At 36.8% G+C, this 16,960-nt stretch overlaps 2 protein-coding genes across 6 annotated transcripts in view; one reads left to right on the top strand and one right to left on the bottom strand.

Annotated features, from left to right (window-relative positions):
• Window positions 1-216: 216 nt before the first annotated feature.
• On the bottom strand, window positions 217-5,085 carry adipor1b (adiponectin receptor 1b). Its single transcript, XM_079637477.1, has 9 exons — window positions 4,785-5,085; window positions 4,622-4,702; window positions 3,693-3,893; window positions 3,029-3,151; window positions 2,745-2,916; window positions 1,636-1,822; window positions 1,352-1,539; window positions 1,075-1,268; window positions 217-969 (listed from the first exon to the last, which is right to left on the bottom strand). The coding sequence occupies exons 3-9, from the start codon at window positions 3,831-3,833 to the stop codon at window positions 841-843; spliced, it is 1,134 nt and encodes a 377-aa protein (XP_079493603.1). The 5' UTR covers window positions 3,834-3,893; window positions 4,622-4,702; window positions 4,785-5,085; the 3' UTR covers window positions 217-840.
• Window positions 5,086-8,219: 3,134 nt separating this feature from the next.
• ptpn1 (protein tyrosine phosphatase non-receptor type 1) overlaps window positions 8,220-16,960 on the top strand; it is a 31,017-nt gene continuing 22,276 nt past the window's right edge. For 2 of the 5 annotated variants that reach the window (XM_079637474.1, XM_079637473.1), the window contains exons 1-7: window positions 8,228-8,289; window positions 8,407-8,500; window positions 8,959-9,049; window positions 9,457-9,557; window positions 14,614-14,712; window positions 14,892-15,029; window positions 15,316-15,525. In XM_079637474.1, coding sequence (XP_079493600.1) covers window positions 8,444-8,500; window positions 8,959-9,049; window positions 9,457-9,557; window positions 14,614-14,712; window positions 14,892-15,029; window positions 15,316-15,525 — 696 coding nt within the window. In that variant the 5' untranslated portion in view covers window positions 8,228-8,289; window positions 8,407-8,443. Of the gene's footprint in view, window positions 8,326-8,406; window positions 8,501-8,958; window positions 9,050-9,456; window positions 9,558-14,613; window positions 14,713-14,891; window positions 15,030-15,315; window positions 15,526-16,960 lie in introns of all 5 variants that reach the window. The other 3 variants (XM_079637476.1, XM_079637475.1, XM_079637472.1) reach the window with 3 other exon arrangements.

Genomic DNA, 16,960 nt, shown 5'->3' with positions numbered 1-16,960 from the left:
AGCTATATAGAAAAACCTAAAACTAATCAAAATGGCAAAAGCACATCATATTACTAAAACTTAAAATTAAAGTACAAAAATAAAAGTTATTCAAAATATTAATAAACAGTATATGTTATGCTTCAACCACAAACCTACTTAAAAAAAGTCCTCTTTCATATGCCAAAAGGACAGAATACTTTACAAAAAAAGATTATTAATGATCAAAGCAAGTAATTATTGGTGTTTCATCTTTATTCTGCTCTTTTTAAATATCTTGACTTCTATGATTTCCAAAACCAATACAAGTATTTTGGACTGAGACCCTGATTCACTCAAACAAAAGATAAAATTGCATGTGCCCTATTGTGAATCCCACTGCTGAAGCTCTGGGTCATTTCAGGTCAAAAGTTAATAAATGATCATGCAAACATGTTTGAGGAAACCGAGAACTAAGCATGTTCATGTGTGTCTTCCCTAAAATTCATACAAAGTACAGAACCACGAATCATTAAATCAAATCTTAGATGAAAAACCACTCGGTAGATCAGAAAACTGTCAGAAAAAAAGTGTAGGAGGAGGTAGTGTCTCTGAAGACCCCTGTAATGCTTTATGACTCATTCCAGTGATTTACAATAAATTCGGTGCTGTACTGAAATAGTAAAGAACAATATAAACACAAGACTACCTCATTTATCAATAATTATAAGTATCTTAACAAATAAAAATCTTATTTAAATATACTGCATGTTAAAATCCCTCAGAGATAATACAAATCTTTAAATCATTATTATGTCGGGTCCAGGTTCATTGTGACATGAGCAGGCACCGGCCAAAGTTCAAGCGATTTGTTGGTTTTTTTTACAGCAGAGTGTCATCTGTACAGCCTCCTTCCAGACCATAGCGGAATTCCTGCAGGTTTGAGATTCCATAAAAATGGACAAACGCCGCCACGACAACCAGCACATGGAATATCTGATGAGACTGAAACTGAAAAAGTAGAACAGATCGAGACCATGAGTATACTTGCATGAACATTACGCAACTAGGCTACTTTACAATACTACATGCAACAAACATTCCCTTGAGTCTTACCCAGATGTCACATCTTCCAGGAAAGTAGCGTTCTGGTATCCGTGCTGCATACAGTCCTGCTCCACTGACATACATGGCCCCCATCAGATAGAACCAGCCCATCTGACCCACTGTCGTTGCCTTCACAAAACCCTCTGTGATGGTAAAGTGCATTGTGGGAATGAGCCCACTAAGACCGAGGCCCAGGAAAACACCTGAAGATGGGGAAATGTTTTATCAAACATCTCAAATCAATCATGAAGGTGGACTATTTTTGAGGAGCAGGCGAGTGTGTTACCTGCACGAGTGCACCGGTGGCGAGGGGTGGCGAATCGGTCAACCTGGGCAACTATGATGGCAGCGACGCCCAGCACACATACAACAGATAGATAGATTAGCCGCGGCTGAGGAGAGCAGTAAAACGAGTAGTACAGCCATGGAACGAATGAGCCCATAATCAACAAAGCGATACCGGAGTAATCCAACCTAGGGGCATAAAAAATGACACTGCAGTTACTGTATGTGATGCATACACATAATATGCCTACACACACATAGAACATAAAAACCGGTGTCACTTACTTGGAGAAAGTTCTGGAGACCTTTTCCGAGTGGCAGTAGACGGTGTGAAAAAGCCATGAGAAGCACAAACAAAGCACTGCACCCAGGAAGAACATCCCCAAAACCACCTTCTCCTGCACTGGCGCCATGAATGACACATTCGGCCGCAGCATTGTCAGTGTGCCCAAGCACAGGAACAGAATTAGGCCTGTAGGGAGACATTGCGATAGATTAATTAGCCTCCAAAATGACTCCCCAGCAACATAATTACAGGTTTGACTGACATTAAATGTCAATGTGGTGTGGGTTTTTTTTGTCATCCACAGGGCAATGATTCACACATATCAGATTATCACATTACAAATATCACAAAATGTATCTTCTAAGTTCCAGAAGTTGTGGAATGTCATTCTTAAAAGGCCATAAGACATACGCAATGTTCAAAAGTTTGTGGTCAGTAAGATTTTTTTTAAAGAAATTAATACTTTTCAGCAAGGACACATTAAATTGATCAGTAATGACAGTAAAGACATTTATAATGTTACAAAAATGTTCTATCTCAAATAAACATTTTTCTTTTGAACTTTCTATTCATCAAAATGCTCTGAAATTAATGAAATGTCAAATTAATACAAATGTAGCATGAGCAGCATATCAGCACAGTAAAGTTATTTCTGAAGGATCCTCTAACACTGAGGACTGGAGTAATGATGCTAAAAATTCAATTTTGCCATTAAAGGAATCAAATATGTTTTAAAATACATTAAAATCGAAATCAGTTATTTTATAATATTGTTGTTTTTACTGTAATTTGATAGAATAAATTCAGCCTTGGTGAGCATTAAGAGACTTTTTTCAAAAACATTTAAAAAATATTATTGACCCCAAACTTTTGAACATGTAAATGTAAATAGAATGTAGAATGTAAGTAATTCCTCAGCAGGAGAATTTGATAACAGGAAACGTTTCTCAAAGACTATTTGGTGGTGGTCGCTTGACATGTAGCAGCCACAGTGATGTGTATGTCTGTGAGTTTGATTAAAATCTCTTTTCAAGAGATGATTGTTGTTATGTTTTCATGTTATGTTTTTGCATTATTATGTCCAATGTCAAATATCATAAGCACAGACCCAGCAGGTGTGTCCAGATGTTTCCAGTTTCTGTGTGAATCCTAAAGATGCTCCCAAAACAGGCACGGAAGGACGGCATGGGTGGGCGGTGTCCATGCAGCAGGTAATCATTGTCCTTCAGCCAATCGGGGAGGAGACTGTATGGAATAACTCGCCAACGTCCTTCCCATACCTAGTAATGGTAAGAGTTTGCTTTACTACAGACATCTCATACTAGAAATAGGCCACATTTACGTTACAATCACAAAAGTAACACTTTTGGGACATTTAAAGACGAACATCACCTTGTGTACAAACTCCTCCATTTTCTCAATGGCATGGTGTGCCTGCATGGGCAGTGTAACCACCCGCAAACCTTCTTCTTCCTCTTCTTCCTCTTCATCCTCATCAGGAAATGCAGATGCACCCTGAAAAAACAATCATGCTTTTAGTTAAATGTAAGTGTTCTTGTCTCATTCTATCTTTTAAATGTACACTACTGTTCAAAAGTTTGAGGTCAGTACGATTTGTTTTTGAAAGTCTGTTATGCTCAGTAAAATATAATTACAAATTGTAATAAAATAACATGTAATTTATTCCTGTGATGGCAAAGCTTAATTTTGAGATTATTTGATAAATAGAAAGCGCAAAACCATAGTATTTATTTGAAATAGAAATGTTAACATTAAAATGTCACTTTTGATCAATTTAATGTGCCTTTGCTATTTTACAGTACAATACAGTACTTGCTGTGTACTTGCCCAGGAAAGCATTGGTTAATATGAGGAAACTACATGGGTTAAGGTTAGGTTTAGGGGTAGGTTCAGGGTTAGTACCTAGTTATTACCCAGTTATTGTAAAAGCTATTAAGTACATACTATGGGGAACAGGAAAGTAAAATAAAGTGCTACCAAAAAATCTTACTGACCCTAAACTTTTGACTGGTAGTTGTTGTTTTTTGCTACTCACTCTAGATTTCTCTGCTTTAGCCGGAGTTGTCAACAGCGGTCCAATCTCAGCGGGCTCCACATTCTCCATTTTCTCATCATCAGAGGTGCGCCGCTCGGCATCACTGTTGGAGCCGCAGTCACCGTGGTGACACGTTGTCATGGGGAGACAAACCTAAAACTCCCAGAGTTTCTACCTTGTCCAACAGTTCACAATCCAAGTCTGATGATGACATATATAAAATGCATAGATTAGAGAGTTTTCACATAAATTAATGTCAAAATGCAAAGATTAAGTGCATAGATGTAGTCAAAACAGACTTATCATAGGTATTCAAAATATAAAATTACTGGCATATCAATAATTATCCATAATCCAGTGGAAGTACATGATACAAATGAACGTACAAAGGGGGGGGGGGGGGCCTTCAGTTAAATTCTGATACTGATTTGACTCAGTATAAAGTTAATCAATTTCAGGACTTAATATCTGTTTTAACTTGAACTGTATTAGTGTCGATCAAATGTTTTTCTGCTCTGATCTGGACAGGCTGCTCCAGTTTTTCATAACCGTCAAAGGTTTACATCCTGTTAAGTTAGCATGCTTACAGGCTAACCAAACGAAAAATCAAACATTAAAAGAAAAAAAAAAAGAAACCTCACTAATTTTCGAATCCTCGCGTCTAGAAACGTTCTGCGCAACGTGTTTGTTTCCGTATTGTGTGTGGCAGTGTTATGTATGCTCCGCATTATTATACTGCGTGTAACATCGTAGTTATGACCTGAATCAGGTTAGTCGAACCAGAAAACATTAGCCTGCATGCTAAAGCACTTCCCTATTATCGGATTTGATAATTGTTTACATAACACAAGACTACTTTCATCACAGTTAGCAGATTATTATTATTATAGGCCAGGCAATAATATAACAGACCAGTGCTCATACGTTACCTGGCTGGACGGGCTGTCAGTCAGTTCATGGGAGTTTTACAGCAGCAGCTTGCCGTCCGGTCGCTATGAGCCTCTATAAACCTGTAGAACCAGTCGGTTCAGTTTAGTAGCAAATTATAACACAAATAACGAATTGAAATAGACTACAGTCTGACACACATACGCTATCAGCACGCGGAGACAGTGCAGTGATGCACTCTCTATCTGTCAAAGGGAGAAGAACACGTAATACCGTAACCGGTTTGAGCCAAGCGGTTTAACATTTAATCCTTAAAACGTACTAGTAGGCCTATCTATTTTCATGCTATTAGTACTCATTTTTTTAGTAGCCAGTATCTATTCCATTAGGTAAAAGTAGCTACTTATTCATTAGCACTTATTCTTTAGTTTCTAGTACCTTTTTAAAAGAGCCTATACTAACTTATTTATTATAGTTCTTATTTATTTATTTAGGCTACTGTACTGGTATACTCATTCGATACTAGTTCCTAAACAGGCACTATTACTTATTTATTTCATTCTTATTCATTAGATAGCCTACTACTTATTTCAATAGTGGATAGTAACTGTTTATTGTATAGTAACACACTTTAATTTTTTATAATTTTATTCTGTAGGTATACAGATATCAACTATTCAGTTTTGGCTATTATGTATTCCAATTAGTAGGCTTACATATTTATATATATATTAGTAGTTATTCATTAGATACGTGTACACATTTTTTAGATAATACTTAGCTATTATTATATAGGCTGCAAGCACTTATTTATTAGATACTTGTACATGGATATTTATTTATTTTATGAAGGATATTTATGAAGTATTTATTCATTTGATACTTCTTATTTATTAGATAGTATACTTATTCATTAGATACTACTTATTGACAGAAGATTGAGCCTTTTGGAGAGTATTTAATTCCTCAAAATAAAAATGACGAATATTAATTCATTAATATTTGATTAGGTGGTGGGAAAATATGTTAAGAGATGAATAACCTATTTTACAAGCCAATTTAGACCAAAACGTTTTTATTTTTATATTATATTATATTTTTTACATTAAGGTTTGGGAAAAACAATTACGCATGGCACAAAGCTTGGTTTGTAGCACTTGCTCACACACACACACACACACACACACACACACACACACACACACACACACACACACACACACACACACACACACACACAGGGACATAATATTTTTATACCCTAGCCCCACCCCTAACCCTACCTATCACAGAAAACTTTCTGCATTTTTACTTTTTCAAAAAACATTACTTTGTTTGATTTAGAGAGAGAGAGGATTAAGTTCACCTTTATTATTAGGATTGATGTAATTGTTGTTGTTGTTATTATTACAAAATATTTACAAAAAAATACTCTACAAAAAAAATAGATTACAAACCTCAAAACCAATTAATAATCATACAGTGTACAAACAACTGCATTTACTGTATTCCCCATAATTGTATAAACTTTGGTAGAGATTCATTCCACCAACTTGTAGTATGCCGACTCCACGCTCAATCAAGAAGCTACCAAACAAAAACATAGGCACAACGCTTATTGACCTTTGCCCCAACAGTCTGTTTTTCCTTATCAGCATTGAACGACAGTGGCTCAGTGGTTCATGTAGGTTGTCTACAAACCGGAAGGTTGGTGGTTCTATCCCCGGTTCCACCTGACCAGGTGTCAAGGTCTCCATGAGCAAGACACCTAACCCCAGCTCCCGATGAGCTGGATGGCGCCTTGCATGGCTGACACCGCCGTCAGTGTGTGAATGTGAGGCAATATGTAAAGTACTCTTGTGCCCATGGGTCTGTTAAAGCGCTATAAAAAAATTGTTTTTCAATTGACTCTGTATCAGAACAAAAGGGGCAACCCAGCCCAACACTATGGTGTACACATGTCTGTTTGTAGCTATTGCCCCATGTACAATCCTCCACTGGAGGTCACCATTGAACATTTATGCAGGGTACACAAGCTGCCTTTAGGACAAAAGTCAGATCCAAATAACTGTGTCCATCTTGTTGAAGAAACTCCATTCAAAAATTGCAAATATGTCAAATAAAGAGATTTCTTTCCAGCAGAATCCAAACTTTCCAGAACTGGTGTTTTCAGAGTCAGTAAACAGCTTTTTTTTCTACACAACGATTGAGGGAAAAAGATGACCATAACCCTCTACCCATTCATTTAGGACATCTGGGTCTTTCAAATAACCGTGATAATCTGTGCACAAGTCCTTGAATATCTCTGCAATGCACTGTTGTAAAAAACGGATCGATTTCACACCACTTCTTTGGCTTAAGTATTGCAAATTATTTTTCAGGATGTGTCCCATGCTTATTGCACCCAGCCACTAACAGTCGTGCTCGCACATTTTCAGATGACAACAGTCTTGAATTGTTTTCTCTTGCAATTGCATTAAAAGCAAATGTTTGTCAAAATCCATTCCACCTGCCCTCCTTAAAAGAGCTGTGGCAGTGTCCATCCAGGCAGAGTTTTTATTATACAAGAGTCTTAGGGCTGTTTGTAGCCGAAAAGTCATTATCATCTACCAAGCCCTGCCCGCCTTCTTGTACTGGAAAATACAAAGAGGCTGATCGAATCCAGTGTTGTCCTGACCAGAAAAAGGTCACCAACCTCCTTTGAGTGCTTTGATAGTCCAGGTGGCTGCAGTACATACAGTTTATGCCAAAAGCCACTAAAGCGACCAAAACTAAAGTCTAAACCCTCCCAATTTAACTTTTAAATGTTGACACCTAGAGTGAATCATAGATTGCGCGTCCACAAAAAAAAAAAATATATATAGGCTGTAAAATAATGAAAATAATAACTTTCAAAAAAAAACATTTAGGGAATTTAGAACGTTTTGATGAAAGGTATAGGCCTAGGCTAGAAATACATTTGAGAATGAATCGCTTGTTTTAAAAGAGAAGAAAATATTGGCATGGTGCCCCCTGGATGGGGTGCCCTGGGGACCTGCCCAATTGCCCTATGGTCAGAGATGGGCACAAATACATCAAAAAGTATTTAATTATAAATTACAAATACTTACTTATCAAATGTATTTAAATAGGCTACAAAATACTGCTGTGAAAAAGGCATTTCATTTTTTTGTATTTAATAATTCACTTTGCTCTATTTGAACCTAAATACTGTATTAAATAAAAAATAATATGACATATTTTTCTATATTAAGCCTTAATTCACAAATAAAACTCTGTAAATTATGAAATTTACATATAAGCTACAAAATATCACATTTACTTTATTGAATGCTTCTTGCAAAGAAATAACTACAAAATTAATTTGTTGCACTTTTAATACTGTAGCCTAAAGACAGAGAATGTTTGGGTTGTAAATATGATCCATTTTACTTGATGCACTTACCTAAATCTCATTTGCGGACATGCGTATTATTGCGTAAACTCCCCGAACTACAAAAACTACAGAGCCCAGAAGAATAAAGCGGTAACTCTCCGTAGTATGATTGGCCGAAGTGGTTGCCACGCCCCACCACTTTGAGCTGATTGGCCTTTACCCTGAGTTCGTAGACACTCACAGTCTTTCATTGGTTCATGTGAGGAAAGAGGGGCGTTTTCACGACGTAGAGCGGAGAGCCGTGCTGCGGGAGGAGCGAGCAGCGTGTTTCCGGTAAGGGCGACACAACAGTACCATAAGAACCGTTCTGTAAGAAAATTAAAGCAGACTTTAAAAGTCATTTAATTTTATGTGATTCGATATCAACTTTATAATTAATTGTATTGTCAGGGAGCTATCTATCGAGCGTCGCGGAACACACGCGGCAATGGAAGCCGAGTTTCGGGAAATCGATGAGCTCGGGAACTGGAACGCCGTTTACCAGGTAAAGAACTGATTCTGGTGCTTCATACTTGATTGTGATGATATAAATATTCATAACAACCAAAAACAAGTTTGTTTTGTTTATTTGTGTTTATTTAAATTTTTTGACAGCTCAGATTACGCTGCTTAACTCAGAAAAAAACGATTTGACAAATTAAAGAGATTACCTGAATTTGTAATTTATTAACGGAGACTAAAATAGATATGGGGGGAATGAGGTCGTCTGTTATGAGAAAAAGTCTGTTATTAGTTGGATTCCCACCTTTATCTACTTCTCTGACTCACTTGCAGTTTTTTTTTTAATAACAGTGATGAATTAATGGCATCCTAAACTAGATGCTGGTGGTCCCTCATAGTCCCTGTGTGCCATATAGTTTCTCACAGCAAAGCATTTGCCACATATTTGTTTTACTAACAGATTGAAGCATTTTCATCTCATAGACTTCTGTTTTACTGTAGGAGATTAGGCAGCAGTCCAGTGACCTACCATGCAAGATCGCCAAACTTCCAGAAAACAGAAGTCGTAATCGCTACAGAGACGTCAGCCCATGTAAGTGTGCCGCTTCCCCTGTTCGACACAGTGAGTGACACCTAACGGAAGGGGCCTGTTATCAGCGAGCTGTTAAAGTCATTTCACACTGAAGATGTCATGTCTTTTTTTTCTCTCCCTTTTTTAACTCTTCCGTCACAAAGAGCGACACTGTTGTGGTTTCCTCTTTCTCTGAGTCTTTTTCTTTTTCCACAACAACCTGAAAAGGTCCTCAGTTTGCAAAACACCACATTAAATTAAATGCCTGTGTGTTTTATCTGTTTGAATTGAGTGTTTTCATCAGGAAGATGTTTTTCTCTCTTGTGGGGAACTGAGAACAGGACCTGAAAAAGAATCGTTCCACCGCTGAATTTGCAAAGCATCATGGGTGATGTGCCCCACAGCTTAATCTTGCTCTCTTTTCACAGTTGACCACAGCCGTATTCATCTACAGATCGGCAATAATGACTACATCAATGGCAGTCTGATCTCAGTGGATGAAGCTCAGAGAAACTACATACTAACTCAGGTGACATACTGACACTTACACCCCAGATTTGCATCTGCTGAGGAATCTGATGCTGTATTTGCACCTGCATGACATCCGACACACACACACACACACACACACACACACACACACACGAGGATGATACAGATGGTGTAAAGGCACTGAAGAGTTCATTAACATAGTAATACCCGTGGAAAATCTCGTGAGGTTCACACAATTGACAATTTTATGGTTTATTGTTTGTTACTTTTTAAGATCTTAAAATGTGGATTATTAATGCCTGTTCACACGAACAAAAGTGTTCAGTGCAGGAATGTGGTTTTCGTATGGGATTTGCCTTGTTTTGACCAATGAGTAAAAAATGCCAGATGAACTGAATGAAAATGTTAAATCACTCTCTTATTTTAGGTGGAAATTGAAAAGATTCGATGTCAATTTACATACATTCTAATAATCAATTGTTGTTTGAATTAACAATTGAATAATTAATCATTAACCTTATCCTCTTAAATCCAAAGCAAGGGGCGTTACTAAGTTGTCACGTTACTTAACCACTTTAACCAACATAAAATAGGTGTCATTAATGCTTAGAAGCTTGGCTTTACAGTGAGTATAGAGAATATGACCATCACATAACAAGTGCTTTTAAATTTTGCTGACATATTAGAAGTGCTTCATTTTCATTGCATGAAAAAAAAACCTACTTTACATGAAAATGTGATCTGTAATATCATCGTACATAACAGATAGACTTGTGTCATATATCGGTGTAGTACGATTACACATGATGCTTTTGGATCACGTTTTTGTTTGTAACTTTGCGAAGCCTTAGTAAATCATTGAATGAGCCCAAAAACAACATCGGCCAATGTGTAGATCATGGAGTGACATAACATGCTGCTTGGCTAAAGCTAAAGGACTTCCAGGATCCGGTTGTGTCTCAATCACGATGCAGTGTTTTCCAAAGTCATTTGGAGAAAATAATGGATCTTGGGTTGGGTGTGGTGGGTGGGTAGGGTATAGTGGATAGGGGCGATGTGTAGAGACCAGTCGGACACTGTTTTATAGCTGGAGCGTGCTTTGATTGGTTTAATCGTTCAGATTGACGGGTCTTAATTTATCATGTGCCATAGAATAGGATAACTTTTATAGGATAACACAACTAAAACAGCACTGAAAGATCATCACTCATCCATCAGGATGTTATTACGGTTTATACTATGTACTTTTATTGTGGCGTTTACACAAGTAAATAGTTCTTAAGTTCAGTAAAATAACTTGTTTGAAGGTTTTTTTGGATCCTTGGTTAATTGTTTCTAAATGAACAGCTAGCCTGCTGCCTACCAAATCCAATGCATGGCTTGAAGACATTAGTGCACTTAGAATATGTAATTACGGCGTGCTACTACATTTTTCGTGGTGTGTCTGCTGCACGTGTTTTGCTCATGAGCCCAACACGCCTCAAAACTACTTAGTTGCTTAGTCGGTAATTGCTAATTGCTTTTATCAATTAAATTATAGACAACTTGATACAAATTTATGTAAACTCTAACAACTTAATCAAGCTTTTAAAATGTAATCAAATAAAAATATAACAATTAATTTACAAAAAAAAAAAAACATTGCATTTTTATTATGTCAAATAAGATGCTGCACAACAGAATTGTATACATTTAAAACATGGATGAAAAAAAACTTGGTTGTGTGATATTCTAAAAAAGAATAATATTACTTTTTGAGGTACATTTTAGTACAGCAGTGACATTTTTCATAATTTCTTGAAGTTAAACCGAACTTTTGTTTTGACTGCTTGACGTGAAGATCTTTTGGTTTTAGTTTATTTGACGATAGTTTTTCTAAAATGAAACAGTGAATAAAGCTTGTGAAGTGACTCAAAGCAGCTCTGGAGTTCATGTCCTGATATATTGAGATGGCAGACGCTGAAAACACTGAGCGCCACGTGTGTGAGTTTGTGTATTAGATTAAACCAAACCACGCTGTTCATTCACACAGAAATCACTTATTAGCGACATGCACTGACTGCTTGTTGTCGTGTTTATTTCTGCTGTGTGATAGGCTGTTAGATGAATCCATATAGAGTAAAAATATCCACGAGTTTATCATCGTTATCCATGTAAATTTTATGGCAATCTCGATATGATAAAGTTTATCGCCCAGCCCTATCTATAGTAGCATCACTAAGAACATCTTTCCTTTAAAAATCTGTCACATTGATGCAAATGTTATGTTACGCTTCACCCAACGGTTCTATGTATCACATTCACTACACAACACCCCTAACAACCACTCTTAGCAACATAAACATGTGGTGTTCACGACCGTGACTTATTCACGATACAACACTAGCCTCTCGTACCTCAATGCTTACATAAAATGTTTATTGCATTGATAGACTTTTGCAATCGTGAAAGCTATTCATTTCACGTGGGGTCATCACTAAAATTCACAGCGCCCCATGACACAATTTTTACAAAAACAAAAGTTTTAATTGGTTGGCAACAAAACAAATTTGTGTCGCACCAGGTGTCTCAGCCAGTCAAATAAAATCAAAGTAAATGAGTTATAAAATAATAGTGCTAAATGATACAGTATAATATGTAAAAGAAACACTTCTGGTTTGTTGTCAATTATTTGGTATTTGACTTTGGGATGGGACTTAAGTGATGCATAAGACAAAAAGGTTAGGAAACACTGACTTATCCTGGATAGCTACACTAAAACAATGATAGGTAAGCAAGTAATGGGGGAACTCCCTGTTCAGAGACCCCCCCCCCCCCCCCCCATCCTGGTTTTGACATTTGCGTTGATGTTAGTATTACGTGTCCCTTAGGCCGCCAACACCCAAGCCAACGTCACACACTGATATACTACAGAGACATTCCATTTTGAAACTCATGGCATCTACCAGAGAGATTTTTCCCTCTCCTGTATCTGGAGAGAACACTGGGAAATGTTGTGAAATCTTGAGTTGAGTCAGCGTGACATGTTTCTTTAATATACAGATGAATTAGCACACTGATACTCTGAGACTGCAGCAGACTCGTCTCAACCTGCAAGCCTTGTTCAGTCAGAGCATTGCCAGCTACAACCACAAACACACAAAACAAGCACACATTCTCACCCGAAATGTCATGTAAAAATGACTGCTCAAATGTGTGGTTTACTGAAACTTAAGGTTATGAGTGAATGAGTGTTCACTAGAAGCAAAATGAATAGTCTCAAATACATTTGTTAGAATTACAAATTTAGTAACCACTGTACAGACATGTTCACCAAACATGTCAAGCCTGAAGGTTTTTTTCTCACATAACATTAAAAACTTTCAGTGGGTCAGTAGGTTTTTTTTTTTTTAAAAGATTTTTTTTTTTTTATGCATTACATTTGTTAAAAAGTGACAGTAAAGACATGTATAGTGTTACTTTTTTATTTTTATAAATGCTATTCTTTTGAACTTTTAATTCAAAGAATAACTTTGAATAAAGAGAACTGTATCACGGTTTCCACAAAAATATTAATCCGCACAAATGTTTTTAACATTGATGATATTAAATGATTCTTGAGCACCAAATCAGCATATTAGAGAATGATTTGTAAAGGATTATGTGACACTGAAGACTGATGTAATAATGCTGAAAATTCAGCTTTGCCATCACAGGAATACATTACATTATAAAATATATTAAAGGGCACCTATTATGACATTTAAAATGTTCCTAATGTTGTTTTGGGAGTCCCCAACAACAGTTTTACATGAATGCAATGACAAAAAACACTTTTGTTTTCGTATAATATGCATTTATTTTTACCTGATTTGCTCACCGACTCCCAAATGAATCGTTCAACGACTCGTTTTTCAAACCCCTCCTTTGCGCGACGCTAATCTGCGGTGATTGGTCAGATGACCCAGCAGTGTTTACAGAGATAATACTTATTGTTTAACATGAAGTACAGTGATGCTTTTATCAATTAAATTGTATTATAATAATGATTATAGTCAATGATATAGATAAAGAATGTAATGTTATGTTAGCGAGCATAGCCCAGTGTTCATATTGTAAAAGCACAATCAGTCTTTGTTTGAATTAGCCCGATGCATAAACATAACGTTTTTACAAAAAAAAAAATGCAGTTACGTTACTACGAGGTATTACTCTATTCTTTAAGACAACTCCGAAAACAACGACAAACACTTCACATATCTCAATACAATTGTCATTGAAGACCTAGAAGCTAAACGGTGCTTACACAACAAACAAAATTATTATTAAGCATGCTACATAAAATATAAAAGCAAAAATTATTAATAACACTTACAGGTTGTGATACGGAGGAGGAAGCTGATGCAAATACACTTGGAACTGAACCTTCCTTCAATATCAGCCAGCTCGCGAATCCCAGTTTGATTGCATTTAAAAAGCAATCGTCTTCAAAATGACGCGAACAAAGCACAAGGCTCGGACTATACTTCTGTGGTATAGTTATATGAATTGTAGCCACTTAGTCTTCAAATGCTCCTCCTTGGGCAGATGAAAAAAGTTTGCTTTTGACTCGCACTTCAGAACACAGCGTCTCGTCGCCATGATATTTTCCCTGGCCTTGGAACCATAGACAGTATGCTTGGAGCGCAATAAGTGGGCGTATCGTATTCAAATAACTTGACAAGTTGACGTCATCTAGTCAAAGAAAAAGCTTCGGTCTTCTAACGATTCATAAAAATGACTCCGAGTCGACTCTCACTTTTGAAAGACAATAACTTTATATACGGTGCACTTTCATATTTCAAACTTTGCAGGATGTTTTTGTTCACCTAGATCTATGTTACACACTACATGAAAGATAAATTTCAAAATTCCATAATAGGTGCCCTTTAAAACAGACATTACAGTACTTTAAATTGTAATAGCATTTCAAAATATTACTGAATGGTAATGCTGCTGCTTAGTCGTATAAACTCTGTTGCAGGACAAATTCATGGTATTATGTATGTTTTTAAGATTTATTAATAATACAGTACACTGGTTGTGCTTGTTTTAAAAGTTGTGTTTGTGTTTAGGGTCCGTTACCAAACACCTGTGGTCACTTCTGGGAGATGGTGTGGGAGCAGCGCTGCCGAGGGGTCGTGATGCTGAATCGCGTTATAGAGAAAGGCTCGGTGAGACAGACACACTGACCTTGTATCTATGTACCATACCTGTAACATTGATACACACTCGCTTTGGATACCTGCCTGAAACACTTCTAGCGTGCATATGGAATGTGTATATGAGTTGTGTATGTGAGGCTTGTGTTGTAAGGTTATAATGAAGAACTGTGTGTGTGTGTGTTTTGCAGGTAAAGTGTGCTCAGTACTGGCCTCAGCGAGAAGAGAGGGAGGCTGAATTTGAGGACACAAACTTCAGACTTACTCTGATCTCAGAGGATGTGAAATCGTACTACACAATACGAGAGTTGGAGCTGGAAAATCTGTTGGTGAGACACTTCATCTCATCCAGACATACTTTTGCTCATCTGTCAATCTCTTTCACTTATCATTCTGCTATTTTCAACTGAGATTGTATGCAGTGCTTATTCAGTTATTTTTCTTCCATTTGGCCAAATTCTTGTTTTCCTACAAAAAAAATTAAATGCCATGTTCTTTATAGCTGGACGGCTTGTTGACTTGACTCGACGCTCTCAGGATATTACAGATGCCAGAGGCTCAATTCAGACAAACACACACTCATCATGATTAATGTTGTGTCATGTGTGTTTAAAGACACAGGAAACACGGGAGATTCTTCATTTCCACTACACCACATGGCCAGATTTCGGCGTGCCAGAGTCGCCTGCGTCTTTTCTCAACTTCCTGATGAAAGTGCGCGAGTCGGGCTGTCTGAGTCCAGATCACGGCCCTGTCGTGGTTCACTGCAGCGCTGGCATTGGCCGTTCGGGAACGTTCTGCCTTGTAGACACCTGCCTTCTACTGGTGAGAGAACTGTGTTATGCCATATCTACTGGGCAAAATTGCTTTTATTAATATTTAACTTTTTTAATAAAGGAGTATACTCAATAGCATATTAGTTTATATTATTAAAAATATATATTTAGTCATGACATTGACCTTTGTGCATTTGACAGATGGCGTTATCCAAGTGAAATTTCATGTACCTTGGCACTCAATAAAACAAAAAATAAATGGCACTAATAATACTCTATAATTTAATATTTTGGGGCCATTACAATACTTTTATTCTTATACTTATATAATAGAAGCATTATATTGATCAAAATTGACATTAAAGATTAATTGTTACTAGGGGTGTCGCGACAAAAATATTTGATAACTATCGGTGATGTAAACGAAATGATTCGCGATATAGAGTCAGTTTTATCCAACACTCAGCTTACTGTTTTTAAAAAAAAAAGTGTAATTAACCCAAAAATTTAATGTTTTGTCATCGTAATCACCCTCATGTCGTTTTTAAACCTTTAGATTTTCGTTCATCTTCCAAACATAAATGAAACCTGAGAAATTTCCCTCCATTTTAAGGCCATTCCCCTAAAGCTTATAAGATTCAAAAAGGTCATATAGGCATCATAAAAATAATCAATCGAGCGGTCTAATCCAAACCCAAGTTTTCTGAAGAGACACGATGGCTTTATACGACGAACAGATTTACAATTGGAGGGAGCAGCTCTATTCAAAGTGAAAGCACAAACATAATTTAGATCACCATATCGCATTTAGTTTTAGTAGAATGATGATTTAAAGCATTTTAGATGTTGAATTCTTATGCAAGTGGATTAATAGTGGGATATGCGGGACATACCGAGCACCAGGAGAGTCTGTGTGCGTGGCCTCTCAAAGAGATCCAACGAATGCCGGCATTGAAAGCGAGGAAAAAAATGAAAGTTTACGTGTTTAAGTTGCAGTACTACATTGAACTACTATATGACGTTTAATAGAATGTATAATAATGCAATGGGTAAAATCTTGTTGGTCATGATATTTCCTAATGTCTGATTTTACCTTTAAAAAAAGGGCCTGCATTAGGGATGCAAATTATCGATTAATTAATTAATCATTAGTTGATTGACCTTATTGATCGATTAACGATTAACTGATAAGCGGCTATTTTCCTGAGAATGTAAATTTCTCACGGTATCAATAGTGTCTTTAACATTAAAAGCAAAATATTGCTTATATACTGAATAAAAATGCATGTTATATTGCTCAATTGATGTTTTATTGTAACAGTTGTTTAGGGATGTCAATTTTCACAAATTCCCATGATCGATGGATGAATGTTTCGATGTCATTGATTATTTAATTATCAAATATAATGACTAGCCTACTATACAACGCGTCACCAGCGCCGCCTCAGGTGCAGAATGTGTGACTGTGGACGTGCTCTCCCTGA

The sequence above is a fragment of the Phoxinus phoxinus genome (assembly GCF_949152265.1).
Source record: "Phoxinus phoxinus genome assembly, chromosome: 15".
Taxonomy (NCBI): domain Eukaryota; kingdom Metazoa; phylum Chordata; class Actinopteri; order Cypriniformes; family Leuciscidae; genus Phoxinus; species Phoxinus phoxinus.
The sequence above is the reverse complement of the archived record's forward strand: the minus strand, read 5'-3'. Positions and strand labels throughout refer to the sequence as shown.